Raw genomic sequence first — 24696 nt, 5'->3', positions numbered from 1 at the left:
GAAATATTTATAATCAAGAGAGGAACTCATAAATAAGCCAAAGCAAAAAATAAAAAATGGACATCAGTTTGCATATGAATCTGATGAGAAAATTCCTTGATTAGTATACATTTCCCTTCCAATGAAATAGTCTCATCTTAAGTATATCTCAGACTGTGTTCTTCACCAACTCCAATGCTAAATAATATTACAACAAAAATGTCCATAACTTAGCTACAGAGTATATAACATTTTAAATAAATTTCCACAGGAAGCAAAAAAGGAAGCACATTATTTACATAAATATGAAGAAAAACATTTAAAGCTTTGTTTTACCTTTGCTAAATTAAAGAGATATTTCTATACAGTACTTATAAGCAATTTTGAGTTTTCCTAGCGACAGCTTCTCCAGTTCTTGCTTGGTCATCTAACTTTCATAAAAGAACAATATAATAAAATATCTTCATATCTTTACCTTTTCATTGTGAAGTGTATTTCTCAAGCAAAATATAATTACCTCTGAAGAACATCCAACTGGCATTGTGATAGCACACTGTTAGATTAAAAGTAAGTTAATATACCATTATGTGCCTCATTATCCTTCAACATTCTCTTAATTATCTTTCACGCTCAAAGTGTTTAGCCTATTATCTGCATGTATCATCTTATGCCTCTTCATATGTCCAAGACGACTGAATCTCTTACCACACTCTGGACACTCGTGAGGCTTGTCCCTTGAATGCACTAACATGTGAGTCTTCACATGTCCACGCTCACGGAATCTCTTCCCACACTCAGGACACTCGTGAGGTTTCTCACCTGAATGCACTAACATGTGAGTCTTCACATGTCCACGCTCATGGAATCTCTTCCCACACTCGGGACACTCATGAGGTTTATCACCTGAATGCACTAACATGTGCCTTATTATAGTTCCACGTTCTCTAAATTTTTTGCCACACTCGGCACATTGAAAAGGTCTCTCATCCGCATGCACCATCCTGTGACGCTTCATATGTCCACGCCGACTGAATCTCTTCCCACACTCTGGACACTCGTGAATTTTATCACCTGAATGCACTAACATGTGAGTCGTCATACTTCCACGTTGACTGAATGTCTGTCCACACTCTGGACACTCATGAGGTTTGTCACCTGAATGCACTAACATGTGAGTCTTCATACTTCCACGTTGACTGAATATCTTCCCACACTCTGACCATTCATGAGGTTTGTCACCTGAATGCACTAACATGTGCTTTATTATAGTTCCACGATCTCTAAATTTTTTGCCACACTCAGCACATTGAAAAGGTCTCTCATCCGCATGCACCATCCTGTGAGTCTTCATATTTCCACGCACACTGAATCTCTTCCCACACTCTGGACACTCATGAGGTTTATCACCTAAATGCACTAACATGTGAGTCTTCATATTTCCACGCACACTGAATCTCTTCCCACACTCTGGACACTCATGAGGTTTCTCACCTGAATGCACTAACATGTGAGTCTTCGCATGTCCATGACTGGTGAATACCTTCGGACACTGTGGACACTGGTGAGTCTTCATCTTCTTTATGACAGGTGCAGTTTGTTTGAAGGTTTTCTCCCCCGGATGTTGGGAGAAGCGTCAAGGCTTGAGTGTTGTTTCTTAAGAGTTAGACTTGATGTGAGCACTTGGCGGTCAATGGTGGTGCTTCTTCTTTATGATAGGTACAGTTTGTGTCAAGGTTTTCCCTTAATGCTCGTGCTGGACATCACCGGCTGTGGTGCTGCTAAAATGGTGGCGGTTGTTTACCCTCTCATCACCTGAGCGTTCCAATGTTTTTGTCTGGTTCCACATACCATTTTTCCTACTTCTTATTTTTGTTTATAACTGATCATTTACAATTAACACTTGTATTTATATTCATGTTTTTCAATCAAAGAATGTACTTGAAATTGTTTCTTTAAACATAAAGCCGCACGATTATACTTTTTGAAGGAAATAGCTCTCCCACAGTGGATGCACTACATGCGCAGAGTTGACCAACAAGAGTTTCATATTCACTTTTATCTATATTTTCTGATCAGGGGAAGGAAGACACCAACACATGGGGGCGTAAATTTATTAGACAGGATAAATAATTCTGCAGAAGTAAAACAGGCTTCTAAGTAGGTCTTAACAAATGTATAACATAGCCGTGGCTAACTCAAAGTACACGAAACATCTTAAATTGTACACCCGTAGTAAAATAACGTAATCTTATAGCCTAGTAACAAACTCTGCAGAAACCTAATGTCCTATTGTCTAGAATTAGCAGTGAGGCGAATGTAACAAATCTAATTCTAAGTATAACAGGACACCAAAGTGAACAACATAAGGGAAACCCTAGCTGGAGAATAATCAGGTGGCGGAAAAATACATAGTGACTGGGGAAGCCTGATATGTATTTGGAGAAGAAAATAACCCCAGGCCAGAGGCCGAGCCGCCAAGGAAGAAGGAATTACCTGACAAGGTAGGGCTTACTAGTAGAATGGCTGTAAAGTCAAAGTAGTAGCTGCGGACAGCGGAACACTTGGGGACGGGCGCTGCACCCCAACCCCGCAGGCCAGCAGGCCGGACCCCCCCCCCCCCCCCCCCCACCGGAGGGCGAGTGCCCGCTGGCCGCGAGGGAAACCTCAGGGTGGCAGAGCAACTACGCTATCGAACTAGGAAGGAAGGAGGACAGACTGGAGGAGCTCGCACGTCGCCTCGACTTATGCCCCCGGGGCCTGGCCCTGGCCCGTGGGCGCGCGGTCGGTGAAGGTGGGGGGGCAGGGCGGCTGTAGCAGCCGCGGTTGAATCTTGGGTTTTGTCTATTATGCAAGTATTCTTGTTCAACATTTCTCTTGTTAGAGTAATGTCATGGGCTTGTCTCATGTGATTCCTAGGGGCACCAGATTGAAGATGGCAGAGGAAAGAATAATGAAAGAAATAATCCGTAAAGGAGTAAAAAGCACTACTCCTAACCAAAACATAAACCTGATAATATTCTACAAAACCAAGAAGACTTCCGAACTCCTTATCAAAAACAGCCCGAAGCCGACGGAGAACCCTCTACAGCAGTCAAGCGTTGTATACATGTACACTTGCCCCCACGAAGGATGTAACCTTCAATGTAAGTACATAGGTATGACGTCGACCAAGCTGACGAGGCGTTTGACATGCCATCTTCAATCTGGTGCCCCTAGGAATCACATGAGACAAGCCCATGACATTACTCTAACAAGAGAAATGTTGAACAAGAATACTTGCATAATAGACAAAACCCAAGATTCAAGAAGATTACAAATTCTTGAGGCAATTCACATAAGAATAGAGCGACCTACCATGAACACCCAAATCACGGAACTATTTACTCTACCCACCATGAGAGTAAGGACAAGACAAGAACATATCGATGCCAACACAGAAGACAATGTCCAACATAACAGGCCAATTACACTGGATTAATCTTTGTGTTTAGATAGGAGATGCCTCGTATGGGCCAATACGCCTTCTGCAGCCCCTATGTTTATCCCTTATGTATCCCCCCGTGTTTTCACCTTCATTGTATTATCACCTGACCTAATGCGGGTATAAAATCAACTAGTATTGTAAGATCTGTTCACTTGAGAATGAACCATGGAGGTTCGAAACGTCGTGCAAATTATACAAATAAGTGTAATACACTCTATAGTAAATCACTTCTTTTCTTCACCTTAAAAGTACGAAAATGAGTTTTGGAGAACTCCTATTTCAATTAAGCCCTGATGCTAAGAAAATAGTTAGAGGGATAGAAGCCCTAAACCAGAAAATAATAAATACAGAATATGCGGTCATATTCAATGAAACATATATATATATACGTATACACATAAACATACACATACATATCTAATCACCCACACAAATGCACTCATCAATAATCTTTGTGTCACAAGTGACACAAAGAGGTGTCACAAGTGATCAACAAGAGGCTCACAACTGTCACTATACAAGGCACTTTACATCTATAGTGAGTCACACAGTTACTAGTCTTGCCGCACACCCACCCAACTGGGCGGCAGCTTTACAGTCATGTGCATGCATTACCTACAGTAAGCAAATTTTGCATACTTCGCTAAAATTTCGGGCAGCACATCATTATGAATGAAGTACTTACACATTTCTTGAACACTATTAATGGTGTTATCTCTAAATTCCGCAATTTTTTCACATTCCATTATATAATGACGCAAAGTATGCGAATAGTTCTGCTGACAGAGTTTACATTTAGTCAAATCTACATCAGCAGATGTTACAATCTCCTAGAGGTACTTGTAGCCGAGCCTAAGCCTAGCAGTGGTAACATCTAGAAGCCTGGTAACATTATTGGATGACCCATAGACGTGTGGTTCTTCATGCATAATAGAATGATGATAGATGGAGTAACTGGTGTGAATTTCACTTTGCCTCAAGTCTCCGAAATTTAGTTGATGTTCCTGGGATATTGCTGCCCTCAGGCTGCTCAAAGGCAGTCCAAGTTGGTAATCAATTCCCTCCTTACGAGCAAAAGTCTTGGCTAGCTCATCGGTTCTATCATGCATTCGGAGACCAATAATCAACACGTCATAATATACTTTGGCTGATATGTTCATCAACATGGAAATGCTTAAGTTTTTTCCTTTCATAATTTTCCTTCGTGGTTATACATTGTCTTCAACTCTACACCCAGCAAACATTTTCATGTTTTTAAAACATCCTAAAAACGACATTTCATTGTTTTCAGCACGTTTATAATTACGTTTAGAAAAGGTTTTTTGAGAACTTTTATATACAACCTTAGAACGTATATAATTAACATTTCTAAAAACTTTTTTATGATCTTTTAATTATCTACATTAAAGCGTTTAGGGTAAATTAGGGTATAATAATTTTGTAATTCATATCTGAAATAGAAAGGGAGAGAAAGAAAGAAGACATATCTGAGATAGAAATGGACATCCTATATATGTATGTGTAAATTACAAATAAATAGGGTACAAAAAGAGAATTAAAATATTATATTTATTTAATTAAGAATGAGTAATACAACAAAATATATGTAATAGCTCGAAATATATAGACTATATCTATAACAGAATATAAAAGTAAAAATTTAAAAATCTATATATGCAATATGTGAACACAATAGATTTTGTGATCAAGCAGCCTGTGATTCATATCATGCTGAGATCAGTCTGACGTTATAAGCAGTTATTGTTACTTAAAACTAAAACAAGTAAAATTTTCCGAGTATACATATAACACTATAGTTTTTCTATGACTAATAATAAAAATCTATTAATCAAAAGTTTAGGACTAATTAACTAAAAATAAAAATCTACAAGTGAATGTAAACACAGTCAAGTATAATATTCATGTAGAAAGAGAAAGAAAAAGAGAGAGAAGGAAAGAAAGAGAAAGAAAGAAAGGGAGAAAGAGAAAGAAAAGAAAAAACAGTCATGTATAATATTCATATTAGCACCATGCAATATAACTTAGATTAAGTAAAAAATCTCAGACATTTTTAAATCAAATGAAATATGAGAGCCAGAGAGAGAGACCCAGAGCCAGAGAGAGAGAGAGCGAGAGCCAGAGAGAGAGCGCCACAGAGCCAGAGAGAGAGAGCGTGAGCCAGAGAGAGAGAGAGTCAGAGAGAGAGAGCCAGAGAGAGAGAGCCAGAGAGTGAGAGAGAGAGAGCCAGAGAGAGAGAGAGCCAGAGAGAGAGAGTGAGCCAGAGAGAGAGAGAGAGCCAGAGAGAGAGAGAGAGAGCGAGAGCCAGAGAGAGCGAAAGAGCCAGAGAGAGCCAGAGAGAGAGAGACAGAGCCAGAGAGAGAGAGAGAGCCAGAGAGAGAGAGAGAGAGAGAGAGCCAGAGAGAGAGAGAGCCAGAGAGAGAGAGAGCCAGAGAGAGAGAGAGAGAGAGAGAGAGAGCCAGAGAGAGAGAGAGAGAGAGAGAGAGAGAGAGAGAGAGAGAGAGAGAGAGAGAGAGAGAGAGAGAGAGAGAGAGAGAGAGAGAGAGAGAGAGAGAGAGCCAGAGAGAGAGAGAGAGCCAGAGAGAGAGAGAGAGCCAGAGAGAGAGAGAGAGAGAGCCAGAGAGAGAGAGAGAGAGAGAGCCAGAGAGAGAGAGAGAGAGTCAGAGAGAGAGAGAGAGAGCCAGAGAGAGTCAGAGAGAGAGAGAGAGAGCCAGAGAGAGAGAGAGAGAGCAAGAGAGCCAGAGAGAGCGAGAGAGAGAGAGCCAGAGAGAGAGAGAGAAAGAGAGAGACAGACAGAGACAGAAAGACACACACACAACAAAAGAGGAGACAGAACAAAATTAAGGCAAGGAGAGAGAAGACAAAACAGAAACAACAGAGAGAGGAGAGAAATGAGAAATCATTGAAGAGAAGGGGAAGAGAAACACAAGATAAGAAAAAGATACAAGAAAAATATACAAGATAAAAATGACATAAATGAATACCACAAATATAAAAAGTAAAGGAAGAGAGAAGCTAGAAGAGACAGGAAACGAGAGGTGTTAGAAGAGAGGAGGAAAGGAGAGATTAAAAGACAAGAAAAACAGGAGAGAAACGTAAAAGAAATAAAAAAAAGGGACATTTGTGAGGAGAGAAAATAAAGAGACCAGAGAAGACCATATATCAAGAGTGTGAGGATAAAGACTTATATATTTTCTTAGTAGATATCCTCTGGCTCTTGTTGCCCTTCTTGTATAAGAATTGTACTTGCAAGTTTTCCCTGAAAAGACATTAACAAAATTAATATTTAATTATTTATTTATATAAATTACACACACACAAACTTTAGGACCAAACTTTTAGGACCATTCTCTCGAATGTTTTGCAAATGCAGCTAGTAAGGGAAATTGGTCGGAAAGCATTCTGTTGATTTGGCTTGGGAATTGGAATGATTATACTGTTGGTCCAAGAGATAGGAAGCTCCCCAGTAACATAGCTCATATTATACAGCTCAAGCAGGGGATTCCCTGGTACTAAAGGGAGCAGACGCAATATGTCATAAGTGATACCATCTTCACCGGGGGATGTGGCTTTATTTTTATTTAGGGCCAAAAGTAACTAAAACTCAGTAAATGGCACGTTGCATTCATCTTCCTTGTGGAGCATGAAGTCAACGAGCCTTTCTCGATCTCCATAACCAGCATTTAATCTGAACTGTATGTCTGGGGGAAGATTATTGAAGCTAAAGGTGGTTGCCCAAGCATCGACTAACTCGTTTGCTCTGTGTAGAGGGTGAGGGTGTGCTACTTAGCCGATCTTATCGCCTTTAATTCTTTTAATGTCCTGCCAAGCCTAGCTGAGGTGGGTGTGAGAGTTGAGACTGTTAAAAAAAAAATACCAGTTATCTTACCTGAGCTCTGTAATGGGCTCCCTCGCCTTGGGTTGGGCTTTCGAAAAGAGCTTAAGGAATCCTGGCATATGGGTTTCCCTATATGCAAGCCCAACTCGTCTGGCAGTGCGTTTCAAAGTATGCAGTTTGGGGTCACTGTAATAGGCATGGTGTTTATTAAATTTCATTTCGTTCCGACCATTGGGTGGTGCGAAGAGCCGACCTAAATGGTCAGCGAACATCTGAATATTCTGTTTTGAGAGAAATCTTCATTTCTTCAGTGTTTCAAGAGACACTTGCAAGCTTCTCTAGCACCTAACTGAGAATGGTCGATAATATATATATATATATATATATATATATATATATATATATATATATATATATATATATATATATATATATATATATATATATATATGCGAACAAGCCTGAATGGTCCCCAGGACAATATGCAACTGAAAACTCACACCCCAGAAGTGACTCGAACCCATACTCCCAGGAGCCACGCAACTGGTATGTACAAGACGCCTTAATCCACTTGACCATCACGACCGGACATAATGAGGTGATAGCCGAGGCTATTTGAACCACCCCACCGCCGGCACTCGGATAGTAATCTTGGGCATAGCATTTTACCAAATCACCTCATTCTTTGGGGAACGCGTGAGGAACACAAATGCGAACAAGCCTGAATGGTCCCCAGGACAATATGCAACTGAAAACTCACACCCCAGAAGTGACTCGAACCCATACTCCCAGGAGCCACGCAACTGGTATGTACAAGACGCCTTAATCCACTTGACCATCACGACCGGACATAATGAGGTGATAGCCGAGGCTATTTGAACCACCCCACCGCCGGCACTCGGATAGTAATCTTGGGCATAGCATTTTACCAAATCACCTCATTCTTTGGGGAACGCGTGAGGAACACAAATGCGAACAAGCCTGAATGGTCCCCAGGACAATATGCAACTGAAAACTCACACCCCAGAAGTGACTCGAACCCATACTCCCAGGAGCCACGCAACTGGTATGTACAAGACGCCTTAATCCACTTGACCATCACGACCGGACATAATGAGGTGATAGCCGAGGCTATTTGAACCACCCCACCGCCGGCACTCGGATAGTAATCTTGGGCATAGCATTTTACCAAATCACCTCATTCTTTGGGGAACGCGTGAGGAACACAAATGCGAACAAGCCTGAATGGTCCCCAGGACAATATGCAACTGAAAACTCACACCCCAGAAGTGACTCGAACCCATACTCCCAGGAGCCACGCAACTGGTATGTACAAGATGCCTTAATCCACTTGACCATCACGACCGGACATAATGAGGTGATAGCCGAGGCTATTTGAACCACCCCACCGCCGGCACTCGGATAGTAATCTTGGGCATAGCATTTTACCAAATCACCTCATTCTTTGGGGAACGCGTGAGGAACACAAATGCGAACAAGCCTGAATGGTCCCCAGGACAATATGCAACTGAAAACTCACACCCCAGAAGTGACTCGAACCCATACTCCCAGGAGCCACGCAACTGGTATGTACACAAGCCACGCAACTGGTATGGCTATCACCTCATTATGTCCGGTCGTGATGGTCAAGTGGATTAAGGCGTCTTGTACATACCAGTTGCGTGGCTCCTGGGAGTATGGGTTCGAGTCACTTCTGGGGTGTGAGTTTTCAGTTGCATATTGTCCTGGGGACCATTCAGGCTTGTTCGCATTTGTGTTCCTCACGCGTTCCCCAAAGAATGAGGTGATTTGGTAAAATGCTATGCCCAAGATTACTATCCGAGTGCCGGCGGTGGGGTGGTTCAAATAGCCTCGGCTATCACCTCATTATGTCCGGTCGTGATGGTCAAGTGGATTAAGGCGTCTTGTACATACCAGTTGCGTGGCTCCTGGGAGTATGGGTTCGAGTCACTTCTGGGGTGTGAGTTTTCAGTTGCATATTGTCCTGGGGACCATTCAGGCTTGTTCGCATTTGTGTTCCTCACGCGTTCCCCAAAGAATGAGGTGATTTGGTAAAATGCTATGCCCAAGATTACTATCCGAGTGCCGGCGGTGGGGTGGTTCAAATAGCCTCGGCTATCACCTCATTATGTCCGGTCGTGATGGTCAAGTGGATTAAGGCGTCTTGTACATACCAGTTGCGTGGCTCCTGGGAGTATGGGTTCGAGTCACTTCTGGGGTGTGAGTTTTCAGTTGCATATTGTCCTGGGGACCATTCAGGCTTGTTCGCATTTGTGTTCCTCACGCGTTCCCCAAAGAATGAGGTGATTTGGTAAAATGCTATGCCCAAGATTACTATCCGAGTGCCGGCGGTGGGGTGGTTCAAATAGCCTCGGCTATCACCTCATTATGTCCGGTCGTGATGGTCAAGTGGATTAAGGCGTCTTGTACATACCAGTTGCGTGGCTCCTGGGAGTATGGGTTCGAGTCACTTCTGGGGTGTGAGTTTTCAGTTATATATATATATATATATATATATATATATATATATATATATATATATATATATATATATATATATATATAATATATATAGACCAGAGACCAATTATATATATATATATATATATATATATATAATTTCGTAAACCTCACCCTGTAAACATTCATGTTTCTACATGTTAAACAAGCTACGAGGATGAGGGAAGGGGATGTTCCCTCCATGCTGGATATTATATTTACCAGGAAAGAGAAAGATATATTTATCATTCAGTACCTCCCTCCTTTGGTACCTCCCTCCTTTTACCCAAGTGACATGGTCACTTGGGTAAAAGTGACCATGTCTTTTTGGGAATAAAGTATGCAATGCATTATAATCTGGAAGAAAATGAGCTTGAAGCAGTTGAAAAACCTGACTTGTGGAGAGGTCATTATGGGGAACTCAGATATTTCCTTAAGGAATTTGACAAACACTTGCTGTTAGGACATGAAGTAAATGAGATGTATGTCAAGTTTTGTGAAATATATGATAATGGCACAACAAAATTTATACTAAAGCAGAGATGCAGAACTAGGAAAAGGGGAAAAATTTCCAAACATACAAGCAATACAAAGATGTGAGAAACAACAATAGCAGTAAGGAGAGGGGCAGAAAGACTGACTTTCGGTCATATTCAACAACACAAATATACATACACACACACACATTATTGGAAAAAATTGGAATTGGAATATTGGAAAAAATAATTAAAACTAAATGGGTAGAACACCTGGAGAGAAATTATATAATTTCAGACAGACAGTATGGTTTTCGATTTGGAAGATCCTGTGTATCGAATTTACTCAGTTTCTATGATCGAGCAACAGATATATTACAGGAAAGAGATGGTTGGGTTGACTGCATCTATTTGGACCTAAAAAAGGCATTCGACAGTTCCACATAGAGAGGTTGTTCTGGAAACTGGAAAATATTGGAGGGGTGACAGGTAAGCTTCTAATATGGATGAAAAATTTTCTGACATAGAAAAATGAGGGCAGTAATCAGAGGCAATGTATCGGACTGGAGAAATGTCACAAGTGGAGTACCACAGGGTTCAGTTCTTGCACCAGTGATGTTTATTGTCTACATAAATGATCTACCAGTTGGTATACAGAATTACATGAACATGTTTGCTGATGATGCTAAGATAATAGGAAGGATAAGAAATTTAGATGATTGTCATGCCCTTCAAGAAAACCTGGATAAAATAAGTATATGGAGCACCACTTGGCAAATGGAATTTAATGTTAATAAATGCCATGTTATGGAATGTGGAACAGGAGAACATAGACCCCACACAACCTATACATTATGTGAGAAATCTTTAAAGAATTCTGATAAAGAAAGAGATCTAGGGGTGGTTCTAGATAGAAAACTATCACCTGAGGACCACATAAAGAATATTGTGCGAGGAGCCTATGCTACGCTTTCTAACTTTAGAATTGCGTTTAAATACATGGATGGTGATATACTAAAGAAATTGTTCATGACTTTTGTTACGCCAAAGCTAGAATATGCAGCTGTTGTGTGGTGCCCAACAACAGAAGTTGGCCCATATCTTAAGAAGCACATCAACAAACTGGAAAAGGTGCAAAGACATGCTACTAAGTGGCTCCCAGAACTGAAGGGCAAGAGCTACGAGGAGACGTTAGAGGCATTAAATATGCCAAAACTAAAAGACAGAAGAGGTGATATGATCACTACATACAAAATAGTAACAGGAATTGATAAAATCGACAGGGAAGATTTCCTGAGACCTGGAACTTTAAGAACAGGAGGTCATAGATTGAAACTAGCTTAACACAGATGCTAAAGAAATATAAGAAAATTCACTTTCGCAAATAGAGTGGTAGACGGTTGGAACAAGTTAGGTGAGAAGGTGGTGGAGGCCAAGACTGTCAGTAGTTTCAAAGCGTTATATGACAAAGAGTGCTGGGAAGACGGTCTCATCCTTTAACTACACTTAGGTAATTACACACACACACACACACATACATATTATATATATATATATATATATATATATATATATATATATATATATATATATATATATATATATATATATATATATATATATATAACTGAAAACTCACACCCCAGAAGTGACTCGAACCCATACTCCCAGAAGCAACGCATCTGGTATGTACAAGACGCCTTAATCCACTTGACCATCACGACCGGACATAATGAGGTGATAGCCGAGGCTATTTGAACCACCCCACCGCCGGCACTCGGATAGTTATCTTGGGCATAGCATTTTACCAAATCACCTCATTCTTTGGGGCAACACGTGAGGAACACAAATGCGAACAAGCCTGAATGGTCCCCAGGACATATGCAACTGAAAACTCACACCCCAGAAGTGACTCGAACCCATACTCCCAGAAGCAACGCATCTGGTATGTACAAGACGCCTTAATCCACTTGACCATCACGACCGGACATAATGAGGTGATAGCCGAGGCTATTTGAACCACCCCACCGCCGGCACTCGGATAGTTATCTTGGGCATAGCATTTTACCAAATCACCTCATTCTTTGGGGCAACACGTGAGGAACACAAATGCGAACAAGCCTGAATGGTCCCCAGGACATATGCAACTGAAAACTCACACCCCAGAAGTGACTCGAACCCATACTCCCAGAAGCAACGCATCTGGTATGTACAAGACGCCTTAATCCACTTGACCATCACGACCGGACATAATGAGGTGATAGCCGAGGCTATTTGAACCACCCCACCGCCGGCACTCGGATAGTTATCTTGGGCATAGCATTTTACCAAATCACCTCATTCTTTGGGGCAACACGTGAGGAACACAGCTGCACCCGTTGGGCGCTGTAGGAAACCTTCAGTGTATATGATTTGAGAGAGAGAATGCTCTGTGGACAGAGCATCAATATGGCTTAAGACGTTGAGCTTTGCCTCAAGACAAAGCTGGGACTGATCTCTAATTTGCTCCTTTGATGGAAAGGGAGGGATTAAAATTGAAAAGGGTGTAATTTCCTACAGTGCAGGAAAGTGCTATTGTTGTCTCTCTTGGTACAAATTATAAATCTGATACTTTCTGAGTTCAGTTCCAATTTTATTTATCTATTTGAAACAATGTTTACATTCAATAAAGAAATTCTGGAGGGCTTCTGTGCAACGGTTAGGATGAGCTAGCCTAAGCATTTTTATACCAATTTGACAGTTATTTTCAGTAACACGATAAACAACGCTCGGAATATTAAGTTCCTTTCTCATATTAAGTATCTTTGTGGTACGAAGGCACCCAAGGATTATCCTCAAGGCTTCGTTCTGCAATTTTTCAAGCCCTCCAAGCTTTCTTTCAGGATGCCTTAAAGTTAGTTTAGTTCATTTATTATGCACCCCATACCCATCTTGTGGGCGGTAGTGGAAAGGGTTGCAGAGGCACATAATGGGCTCAGGGACTGAACCCAACAATTCATTTAGCTAAGCAAGTTACAATCTTGATGAGCTAGTTACAAAATTCAGTATAAGTCGTCACATCAACAATAGGTTCGAGATCGATCACAAGTACAGTTTCTAAATTAAGCAACTGACATATGTGGAGAGCTAGTGTCACAATTGATATGTTTGTCCTGCACACCGCTCCCCATCCAGTGGGCAGCGGTGGATAGGTTACAATCACTTAGTTACTACTTACAGTTAGCAAACTGGGGATATTTGGCTAAAATTTCTGGTACCAGATCATTTTGAATGAAATATTGACACATCGTTGGTACATTGGTTATAGAATTGTCTCTGAATTCACTATCACATAGTGACGAAGGGGTGTGCAAATAATTTTGTTGACAGTTAACATTTGGTCAGGTCTACATCGGCAGATAATGAGAATTCCCAGAAATACTTGTAACCGAGTCTAAGCCGAGCAGTAGTAACATCTAGAAGTCTGCTGATTTTATTGGATGAACCATAGATGTGTGGCTCCTTTTGCATAATAGTATTGAACGAAAGTTAATCTCCCCAAACACTTTCGCGTTTTGGGCAAGTTACCCCTCCACTCTCTCCATTTTTGTTTGGACATTCCCTGGTAGTGCGCGGAAATACTGAAAAGTGTATACTCTTTTCAACTTTGTCACCTTAATTCTCGTCCTATGTCTTTCATTTTGGTATCAATGCGTTCGCAATAGAATTCCCAACAGAACTATGTGCATATAATGTCAAAGACAGCAGCGCGCTCCACCCGCCGACAAGATGAATGTAGGCCAAGGGTACCAGAAAAAGAAAGCTGAGCCACCCTCAGGCAACTCTCATTACATTAGAGAGCGTGATAATACTGAAAAGTGTATACCCTTTTCAACTTTGTTACCTCAATTCTCATCCTAGTTTTTTCAATTTGGCATCAATGTGTTCGCAATAGAATTCTCTACAGGACTAAAGGCATATAAACTCCAAAAGCCCGGCTTACCATCCGCAACAAACAGAGTAAGCGAGAGTGTGTTACCAGGGAGCGCACAAGAGCGATAAAATGTATACACTCTTTTCATTTTGGTCACCCCAATTGTCATCCTAGGTCTTTCATTTTGGTATCAATGTGTTAGCAATAGAATTATCTACAGGTTTAAATGCATATAAACTCCAAAAGCAAGGTGTACCATCCGCACAAAACAGAGAAAGTGAGAGAAAGTAACCCGGGAGCACTCTAGTGCAATGTAATGTGAACACTCTTTTCACTTTGGTTACCTCAATTCTCGTCATATGTCTTTCATTTTGGTATCAATGTGTTCGCAATTGTATCTGCTGGCATTTTACCCTTTGCTTGGATCTGAAGGGTTTTAGGCTCACCACGATGCAATCTGATAGTACCACACGTGTATATACCTATCTTCAAGCAGCAATTCACTCATTCAAACCGACTTATAATAGTTATCCATATATAAATGGTAATCTTTGTTCTACCTGTTAACCTGTCATATGAAGAAAGATTGTCAAAGCTTATATTACATTCTCTAGAAAAGCAAAGAATTAGGAGTGACATATGGTAGAGGTGCACAATGGGATGAATGGACATAACAAAGGGGACATTAATGGGGTATTAAAAGTAGCAACACAAGACAGAACTCGAAACAAAGTGTAAAAATTGGAAAAATTTAGATTTAGGAAAGAACTGCATGAGTAAATACACTGGGTTTGTACCTTAAGGTTCATGTATGCAATATTACAGAGTTCCAGTTAACTCCCATGCATGCAATTAATTTATGTTATGTTTATGCTTTTTATGTTAAAATGTTTTTGTTGATTTGTTTGTATATTTTCATAAGTAAAGCATGCTTACCGTCTTATTCCAAGTTTTATGATAACTTTACAAGGTTTAAAACATAAAGTTCAATATATCTGCAACAGTGTTATTAGTGACAGAGATGACTACTGTGAATATACTTTTGCTCAGTTTACAATTAAATCCCTTAAATCCTCTTTGACTATTGGAGCCATCTATAGATTTCCTAATACTAACATAGCTTCTTTCTCAGACAACCTAAGGAATCTTATTATAAACAACAATCTCAACAAAAACCACATCATTCTGGGAGGAGACTTTAATATTGACCTGGGTCAACAAAATTGCTCTCAAGTTGACTATTTCCTTAACAGCATGAACTCCTGTATGCTAATCCCCACTATCACCAAACCTACCCGAGTCACTCAAACATCAGCCACTACCTTGGACCACATATGGACAAACATAACAGCTCCCCTTGTATCTGGTATAATCTACGACAGAACAACTGACCACTATCCTACCTTTCTCATAGCGAACATGGACATAACACCACCAAAAAGCAAGAAACTTTCATTTAGGCTACACAGTGAATCAGCTTTAGACAATCTTACAGAGGCACTTCACAATATTAACTGGGATTCTGAATTCAATAATACCCATGATATAAATTCATTAGCTAACCTCTTCCTCTCCAAAACTCTAAGCCTCTACAACCTTCATTGTCCCCTTCTTACAAAGCAAGTAACTGACAAAAGATTAAACAATCCATGGCTCACAAGTGGCATTCTCAACTCAATCAACAAGAAACATGAATATGAAAAGAAAGTTAGGATTGGCCTAGTTTCAAAGGAAGTAGCTAAAAGGTACTCATCAATGCTTACCAGTATCATAAGAAAGGCAAAACTTGCATATTATGTGAATAGATTCAATGAAGCAAAAGGCAACATGAAAAACACTTGGAAAACTATCTCTAGTATCCTATGAACTAAACAACACTCACATAACCAAATAAAACTCTACAAGGATGGGGATATACCGTCAACTGATTTAGAAATGGCAAATGAATTTAATAGTTTCTTTTCATCGGTTGGTGCTAATCTTGCCAGTAAAATCCCACAGACCCAGACACATATTAACACATATCTCTCAGGCAGCTATCCAAACTCTCTTCTCCTTTCACCAATCAGCCCGGCAGATGTTGTGTCCATCATACACTCTCTAAAAACCAAGGCAGGGAACACCAGTGAAATTCCGTCCATTGTGTACAAGAGAGCCTCCCATGCCCTTGCCCCACCCATAGCACTACTGTTCAACAAATCTATAGAGTGTCACACCTTCCCTGATATCCTCAAAAAAGCAAGAGTAACGCCTGTCCATAAAGGAGGCAATCCGGCGGACATAAACAATTATAGACCAATATCAAATCTACCCATTCTATCAAAAATATTTGAAAAAATTATTTACAAACAGCTCTATTCCTACCTCGTAAAATTCGACATACTCAGCCCCTGCCAGTTTGGCTTCCGGTCCCAAAAGAGTACCAATGATGCAATCATTAGTCTCCTTGACATTATCTACTCAGCCCTTGACAAAAATGAGTTTCCGATTGGACTCTTCATTGACCTAAGAAAAGCCTTTGATACTGTTAATCACAACTACCTCTTACTTAAACTCCAGCATTATGGAATCCGAGGCCTTGCCCTTGACTACATCCGATCCTATCTTAGTGACAGACACCAATATGTAACCATCAATGATACAACTTCTTCCACTCTACCAATTACCGTTGGAGTGCCACAGGGCAGCATCTTAGGACCTCTTCTATTTCTTATATATATAAACGATCTGCCTAATGTCTCTAATATTCTCAAACCTATATTGTTTGCTGACGATACTACCCTTATCTACTCAAACCTCAACCCACATACACTAAATAATGTTGTGAATAATGAATTAAAAAAAGTCCACTTATGGATGTCAACGAACAAACTAACATTAAACATCGAAAAGACTTACTACATCTTATTTGGAAGCAAATCATCAAATGCAATTCAGCTACAGATAGACAACATTAACATCAGTAATAAAAATGATGGCAAGTTTCTTGGCCTATTCCTAGACAAGAGACTCAACTTCAGCACCCACATTCAACACATAACTAAGAAAGTCTCTAAGACAGTTGGTATACTCTCCAAAATCAGATATTATGTTCCTAACTCTGCTCTCCTCTCACTATATTATGCACTAATCTACCCCTATCTTAATTATGGTATCTGTGCATGGGGGTCTACCACTGCAAACCACCTTAAGCCCATCATCACACAGCAAAAATCTGCTATCAGAATAATAACTAACTCTGCTTTCAGACAACACTCAGCTCCCTTGTTTAAATCTCTAAACTTGCTAAATATTAACTCCCTCCACACATTCTCTTGTGTCAACTACATTTACAAAACCCTGTTCTTAAATGCAAACCATGCTCTGAAACTCTCCCTGGACAGATGTAATAGGACCCATTATCACCACACCAGAAATAAATATCTCTTTGATATCCCCAGGGTCAAACTTAATCTGTGTAAACACTCTATGCAAATTAAGGGACCTAGTCTATGGAACTCACTCCCTAGTGAATTGAAAAACTGTAAAACTTTTGCCTTATTTAAAAGCAAAACCAAAAAGTACCTCATCTATTTAGTTTCCTACACTGAGCTTTAAATTTGCTCTGTACCTAGTGTTACCCAATCTCCTAATTTTTATGTAATATCAAACAACCTTATCATTGTGTTCATTGCTGTCTTCTTTTATGTGCTAGCCATATGCTGTATTGTGACTACCAATTTTTTGTCAACTACCATTCAAGCTGTCATTGCAATCAATCTTATATTGTTTCTGCTGTATTGTGCCTACCAATTTGTTGTCAACTACCATTTTAAGCTGTCATTGCAATCAATCATAGCTACCTATGTGCTTTAATATACTGTACCTATAATTTTCTCTCATCTTTTTTTTCATTCCATGTAATCTGTAATCATTTTTTGTCTATAAATTTTGCAAGTATTTACCTCCTTAAAATTTTCTTAGATTAAGGACCTGCCCGAAACGCTGTGCGTGCTAGTGGCTTTACAAGACTGTAATTACCATATTTGTATCCTCACATTCCTTATGTACATTCTTGTATATGCATAAATAAAATAAAATAAAATAAAATAAAATATATATTCTGGTTTTCACACAGGAATTATACGTTAATATAACATCATAATAACGTAATGATGTCGTGTAAATAACGTTATACTGACGTCATATAAATGTTATATTTATGTTATAAGAACGTAAATTGGATAGCTTTACAGAAAGTAAACAAAAAAAACTAAATGTTGACTGAAAATTATTTACTCTTAAATATAAAGCATGAAAACATTATAATACCATAGCATTTACTATTATTTGTAAATTTTTACATAAATCTTAAAAAACTGTGTCTCAAGAATATATGTTTTTAGTTATATCCTTTGGTTTTAAGAACATCAGATATACGTATTTATGTTAAAAGTTACAGTATTACCTTTGTGGAACCATTTAAAAACGTCCACAAACGTTCTGTGTTTGCTGGGCATTGTCATACTATTCATTACGCGTTAATTTTTTCATGAAGCCTGTGAGGTGCGGATAAAAGATAAACTTATAGCCAGTTTTTTTACTTACTCTTTGTAATTCTTCATACAGAATATCGTAGCATTATATAGAATAGGGTAGCAGCACAATGCTACGTATACCTAAGCTTATCAATGAAAAAAAGGGATTTATATACACACACACACAAATATATATATATATATATATATATATATATATATATATATATATATATATATATATATATATATATATATATATATATATATATATATATATATATATATATATATATATTATGTCGTACCTAGTAGCCAGAACGCACTTCTCAGCCTACTATGCAAGGCCCGATTTGCCTAATAAGCCAAGTTTTCATGAATTGTTTTTCGACTACCTAACCTAACCTAACTTTTTCTGCTACCTAACCTAACCTATAAAGATAGGTTAGGTTAGGTAGGGTTGGTTAGGTTTGGTCATATATCTACGTTAATTTTAACTCCAATAAAAAAATGATCTCATATATAATGAAATGGGTAGCTTTATCATTTCATAAGAAAAAAAATAGAGAAAATATATTAATTCAGGAAAACTTGGCTTATTAGGCAAATCGGGCCTTGCATAGTAGGCTGAGAAGTGCGTTCTGGCTACTAGGTACGACATATATATATATATATATATATATATATATATATATATATATATATATATATATATATATATATATATATATATATACAAAGCAGAACGCTTTAAAAGAGACTAACGTCGTCTATGCCTTCAAATGCCCTCTTGGGGACTGTAAGCTCCAAAAAAACCCAGTATATAGGCAAGACAACAACATCTCTTTCTAGGCGTTTAACGATGCATAAGCAACAGGGCTCCATTAAGGAAAATATAATCTCTTCCCACAACCAAACCATCGCCAGAGAAATCCTAGTAAACAACACAGAAATCATCCATAGATACAGCGATAGCAGGCGGCTTAACGTTTGCGAGGCACTACACATCAAGAAGTCAACACCAGCAATCAACAGCCAATTAATGCACAACTATATTCTACCCACCTCAAGACTCCGCTCCAATATAGAAGCATCAAGAAATATGGACCAATAGGCTTTCTACAAACACTTCTATTCAATACCCATTGTTTCGTGTTCTGTCTTGTGTTGATGAAATTAATACCCTATTAATGCCACCTCTTGTTCTGTCTTGTGTTGATGAAATTAATACCCTATTAATGCCACCTCTTGTTCTGTCTTGTGTTGATGAAATAATACCCTATTAATGCCACCTCTTGTTCTGTCTTGTGTTGATGAAATTTTTGCCCGAAACGCTGCGCGTACTAGTGGCTTTGCAAGAATGTAAATACTGTACTATCCAATGTATTCTCACAAACCCAATGTACCTTCTTGTATATATATAAATAAATAAAATAAATAGTACCCTATTAATGCCACCTCACCCCATCCACCTCACTCAAATGTAGATATAAAATCAGAGATGCGTAAGTTCTATTCAGTTGTGTATTTGTAAACTAAAGTCTTTGAAAATGTAATAAGTTTTATGAAACGCGCTCGTGTCGCGTCAGACTAGAAATAAAAATGAATTTTGGAGAATTGATTTTTGATTTACCTCCAACAGTGAAAAGAAATGTACGAAAGATTGAGAAAATTCGTGTTAGAATTATTAATCTTACTTTTTCGGTCATATTTAATAATATATATATATATATATATATATATATATATATATATATATATATATATATATATATATATATATATATATATATATATATATATATATATATATATATATATATATATATATATATATATATATATATATATAATGTCGTACCTAATAGCCAGAACGCACTTCTCAGCCTACTATTCAAGGTCCGATTTGCCTAATAAGCCAAGTTTTCATGAATTAATGTTTTTTCGTCTACCTAACCTACCTAACCTAACCTAACCTAGCTTTTTTTGGCTACCTAACCTAACCTTACCTATAAATATAGATTAGGTTAGGTTAGGTAGGGTTGGTTAGGTTCGGTCATATATCTACGTTAATTTTAACTCCAATAAAAAGAATTGACCTCATACATAGAGAAAAGGGTTACTTTATCATTTCATAAGAAAAAAAATATTGTAAATATATTAATTCAGGAAAACTTGGCTTATTAGGCAAATCGGGCCTTGAATAGTAGGCTGAGAAGTGAGTTCTGGCTACTAGGTACGACATATATATATATATATATATATATATATATATATATATATATATATATATATATATATATATATATATATATATATATATATATATATATATATGTTTCATTGAATATGACCGCATATTCTGTATTTATTATTTTCTGGTTTAGGGCTTCTATCCCTCTATTTTCTTAGCATCAGGGCTTATTTGAAATAGGAGTTCTCCAAAACTCATTTTCGTACTTTTAAGGTGAAGAAAAGAAGTGATTTACTATAGAGTGTATTACACTTATTTGTATAATTTGCACGACGTTTCGAACCTCCATGGTTCATTCTCAAGTGAACAGATCTTACAATACTAGTTGATTTTATACCCGCATTAGGTCAGGTTATAATATAATGAAGGTGAAAACATGGGGGGATACATAAGGGATAAACATAGGGGCTGCAGAAGGCTTATTGGCCCATACGAGGCATCTCCTATCTAAACACAAAGATTAATCCAGTGTAATTGGCCTGTTATGTTGGAGATTGTCTTCTGTGTTGGCATCGATATGTTCTTGTCTTGTCCTTACTCTCATAGTGGGTAGAGTAAATAGTTCCGTGATTTGGGTGTTCATGGTAGGTCGCTCTATTCTTATGTGAATTGCCTCAAGAATTTGTAATCTTCTTGAATCTTGGGTTTTGTCTATTATGCAAGTATTCTTGTTCAACATTTCTCTTGTTAGAGTAATGTCATGGGCTTGTCTCATGTGATTCCTAGGGGCACCAGATTGAAGATGGCATGTCAAACGCCTCGTCAGCTTGGTCGACGTCATACCTATGTACTTACATTGAAGGTTACATCCTTCGTGGGGGCAAGTGTACATGTATACAACGCTTGACTGCTGTAGAGGGTTCTCCGTCGGCTTTGGGCTGTTTTTGATAAGGAGTTCGGAAGTCTTCTTGGTTTTGTAGAATATTATCAGGTTTATGTTTTGGTTAGGAGTAGTGCTTTTTACTCCTTTACGGATTATTTCTTTCATTATTCTTTCCTCTTTTATATGTTCACTGTGCATGGTTGATTTGTAATATAATTTTATTGGGGGTGTTGTGGTTTCTGTTCTGGGTTCTGAATTATACCAACGGTCCAAGTGTCTTCTTATAGAAGCGTTTATTTCCGCGTTGCTATATCCGTTGTTCACCAATACCCGAGTTACTCTTTCAAACTCTCTACTCACGTTGCTCCATTCAGAGCAGTGGGTAAGCGCTCGACGAATATAAGCATTGAGAACACTGGCTTTGTATCTTTGGGGGCACTCACTTCTACCGTTCAGGCATAATCCTATGTTGGTGGGCTTGGTATATACGTTGGTGCTTAAAGAGGTTCCTGTTTTTGTTATTAGTACATCCAAGAATGGCAGACTGTTATTTTCACTATTTTCATGTGTAAATCGGAGTACTGACTCTCTCTCTAGGTGTCTTTTTAGGTCAATTAGTTCATCTGAGTCTTTTACTATTACGAATATGTCATCTACATAACGGCAGTATACAGTTGGTTTTTGTCTGCTACTGAAGACCCTATCTTCGATGGTTCCCATATAAAAATTAGCAAATAAAACTCCTAAGGGGGAGCCCATTGCTACTCCGTCTATTTGTAAATACATGTCTCCTTGTGGACTGATGAAAGGGGCTTCCTTTGTACATGCTTCGAGAAGACTTTTCAAGTGTGGCTCAGGTATGTCTAATTTGGGGGTGCTCTCGTCTCTGTATACTCTGTCCAGTATCATTCCTATGGTTGTGTCGACTGGGACGTTGGTAAAAAGGGATTCAACGTCCAGGGAAGCGATGATTCCATCGGGCTGGGTAGATTTGATCAATTCTAGGAAATCTGCTGATGATTGTAGACTAAACTTACTTGGAGTGTATGGAGTTAACACAACTCCATACACAGGAAACACAACATTTAAGTGTAGTGGAGGAAACACAACATTTAAGAGTACGTAGCTTGTTACCAGTAACAGACAACCAAGAAGCCTGCCAACGGGTAAGGACTGAGGAATGGATAACTGGGTAAAAGTCGGAATGCCTTTACGAGAGATGGGACAAGAGCGGACAGCTTCCTTAGCGGCAGCATCCGCACGCTCATTTAAAGACACGCCAATATGGCTGGGAACCCAACAAAACTCAACCGACTTAAATTTACTGTGAACGAGAAACAGCCAATGCTGGATCTCGACAACTACCGGATGAACTGGATTAAAGCACCCGAGAGCCATGAGGGCACTACGAGAGTCAACAACAACCACAAAGGAAGACTGACAACGAGAAAGCAGGAGACGAAGAGCATAGAGAATAGCATAAAGTTCCGCTGTAAAGATGCTAGTCTCCGGAGGCAAGCGACACATATAAGTGCGATCAGGAAAAACAACAGAGTAGCCAACACCGTCCGCTGACTTAGACCCATCGGTGAAGACAGAAACGGAGCGGGAGTGAGAAGAAAAGTGCTCGAGGAAAAGGCGTTTTAGAACTGTAGGAGGGGTAAAAGCTTTAGTGATACGAGTCAAGGATGTACAAAACCGCGGAAGAGGGACCCTCCACGGGGGCAAAGAAGGAACAACACGAGGAGAAACATCAGAAATACGAACGGAAAGAGAATCCTGCAGGCGAGATAACCGGACAGAAAGAGGGAGGTGGTGAAGAGGAACAGGAACCGCAGGAGGGGTAAAAGTTAAAGCACGACAGAGACGAGAGGAAGGATGTTGCAAGGACCGCGCAAGATAGCGAAGACAGTAGCGATCACGGCGGTCCTGGAGAGACAGGAAGCCAGTGTCAACATACAAGCTAAGGACGGGAGTCGAACGAAAGGCACCAGAACTGAGGCGCAACCCAGTATGGTGCAAAGCATCAAGACGGCGAAGAGTAGAAGGAGAAGCAGACGAGTAAGCAGGGCAACCATAATCGAGCTTAGACAGGACGAGAGAGGAATGTAAAGCAAGGAGAGTGCGCCTATCTGCCCCCCAAGAAGTATGGGACAAGACCCGAAGGAGGGTAAGGGACTTAGAGCACTCAACACGGAGGTAAGAGATATGGGGAGACCAAGACAAACGAGTGTCAAGGAATAACCCCAAAAGCTTCGCGGAATCTTTGTATTCAAGGGGATGACCATAAAGTGACAAAGAGGGACGAAGAACAACCCGTTTCCGCGTAAAAGTCATGGCACAAGTCTTAGAAGTAGAGAACTTGAAGCCATGACCTGTGGCCCAAGACGACACGGCATCAATCGCAAGTTGAAGCCGGCGTTGAAGGAGAGGCGAATCATCACCCTGACAACAAAGGGTAAGATCATCGACATAGAGAGCGGAGAAGACACCAGAAGGAAGAGAGGAAAGAAGACCATTGAGGGCAACCAGAAAAAAGAGTAGTGCTCAGAACACTACCCTGGGGCACACCTTCGTATTGCTGAAAAGAGGGAGAGAGAGCGGTACCAAGGCGCACCCGAAAGGAACGACGAGAGAGGAAGCTGCGGAGAAAGAGAGGGAGATGACCACGAAGGCCAAAAGAATGAAGTTGAGATAGGATATGATAACGCCAAGTGGTGTCGTAAGCCTTTTCTAGGTCAAAAAGGACGGCAACAACGGAGGTCTTCGCAGCAAAAGCAGTACGTATATAGACCTCCAAGTTCACCAGGACATCTGTCGTGCTGCGGCACTTGCGGAAACCAAATTGAGAAGGGGAGAGGTGGTGATGGTGTT

General features: G+C 39.5%; 1 protein-coding gene across 1 annotated transcript in view; it reads right to left on the bottom strand.

The window, feature by feature from the left end:
• Nucleotides 1–6677: 6677 nt before the first annotated feature.
• LOC138352989 (uncharacterized) overlaps nt 6678–24696 on the bottom strand; it is a 50682-nt gene continuing 32663 nt past the window's right edge. The window contains exon 6 of the mRNA XM_069305653.1: nt 6678–6740. Coding sequence (XP_069161754.1) covers nt 6678–6740 — 63 coding nt within the window. The remainder of the gene's footprint in view (nt 6741–24696) is intronic.

This window comes from Procambarus clarkii, chromosome 55 (genome assembly GCF_040958095.1).
Source record: "Procambarus clarkii isolate CNS0578487 chromosome 55, FALCON_Pclarkii_2.0, whole genome shotgun sequence".
NCBI lineage: Eukaryota > Metazoa > Arthropoda > Malacostraca > Decapoda > Cambaridae > Procambarus > Procambarus clarkii.
This window is presented reverse-complemented; position numbering and strand designations above follow the sequence as displayed.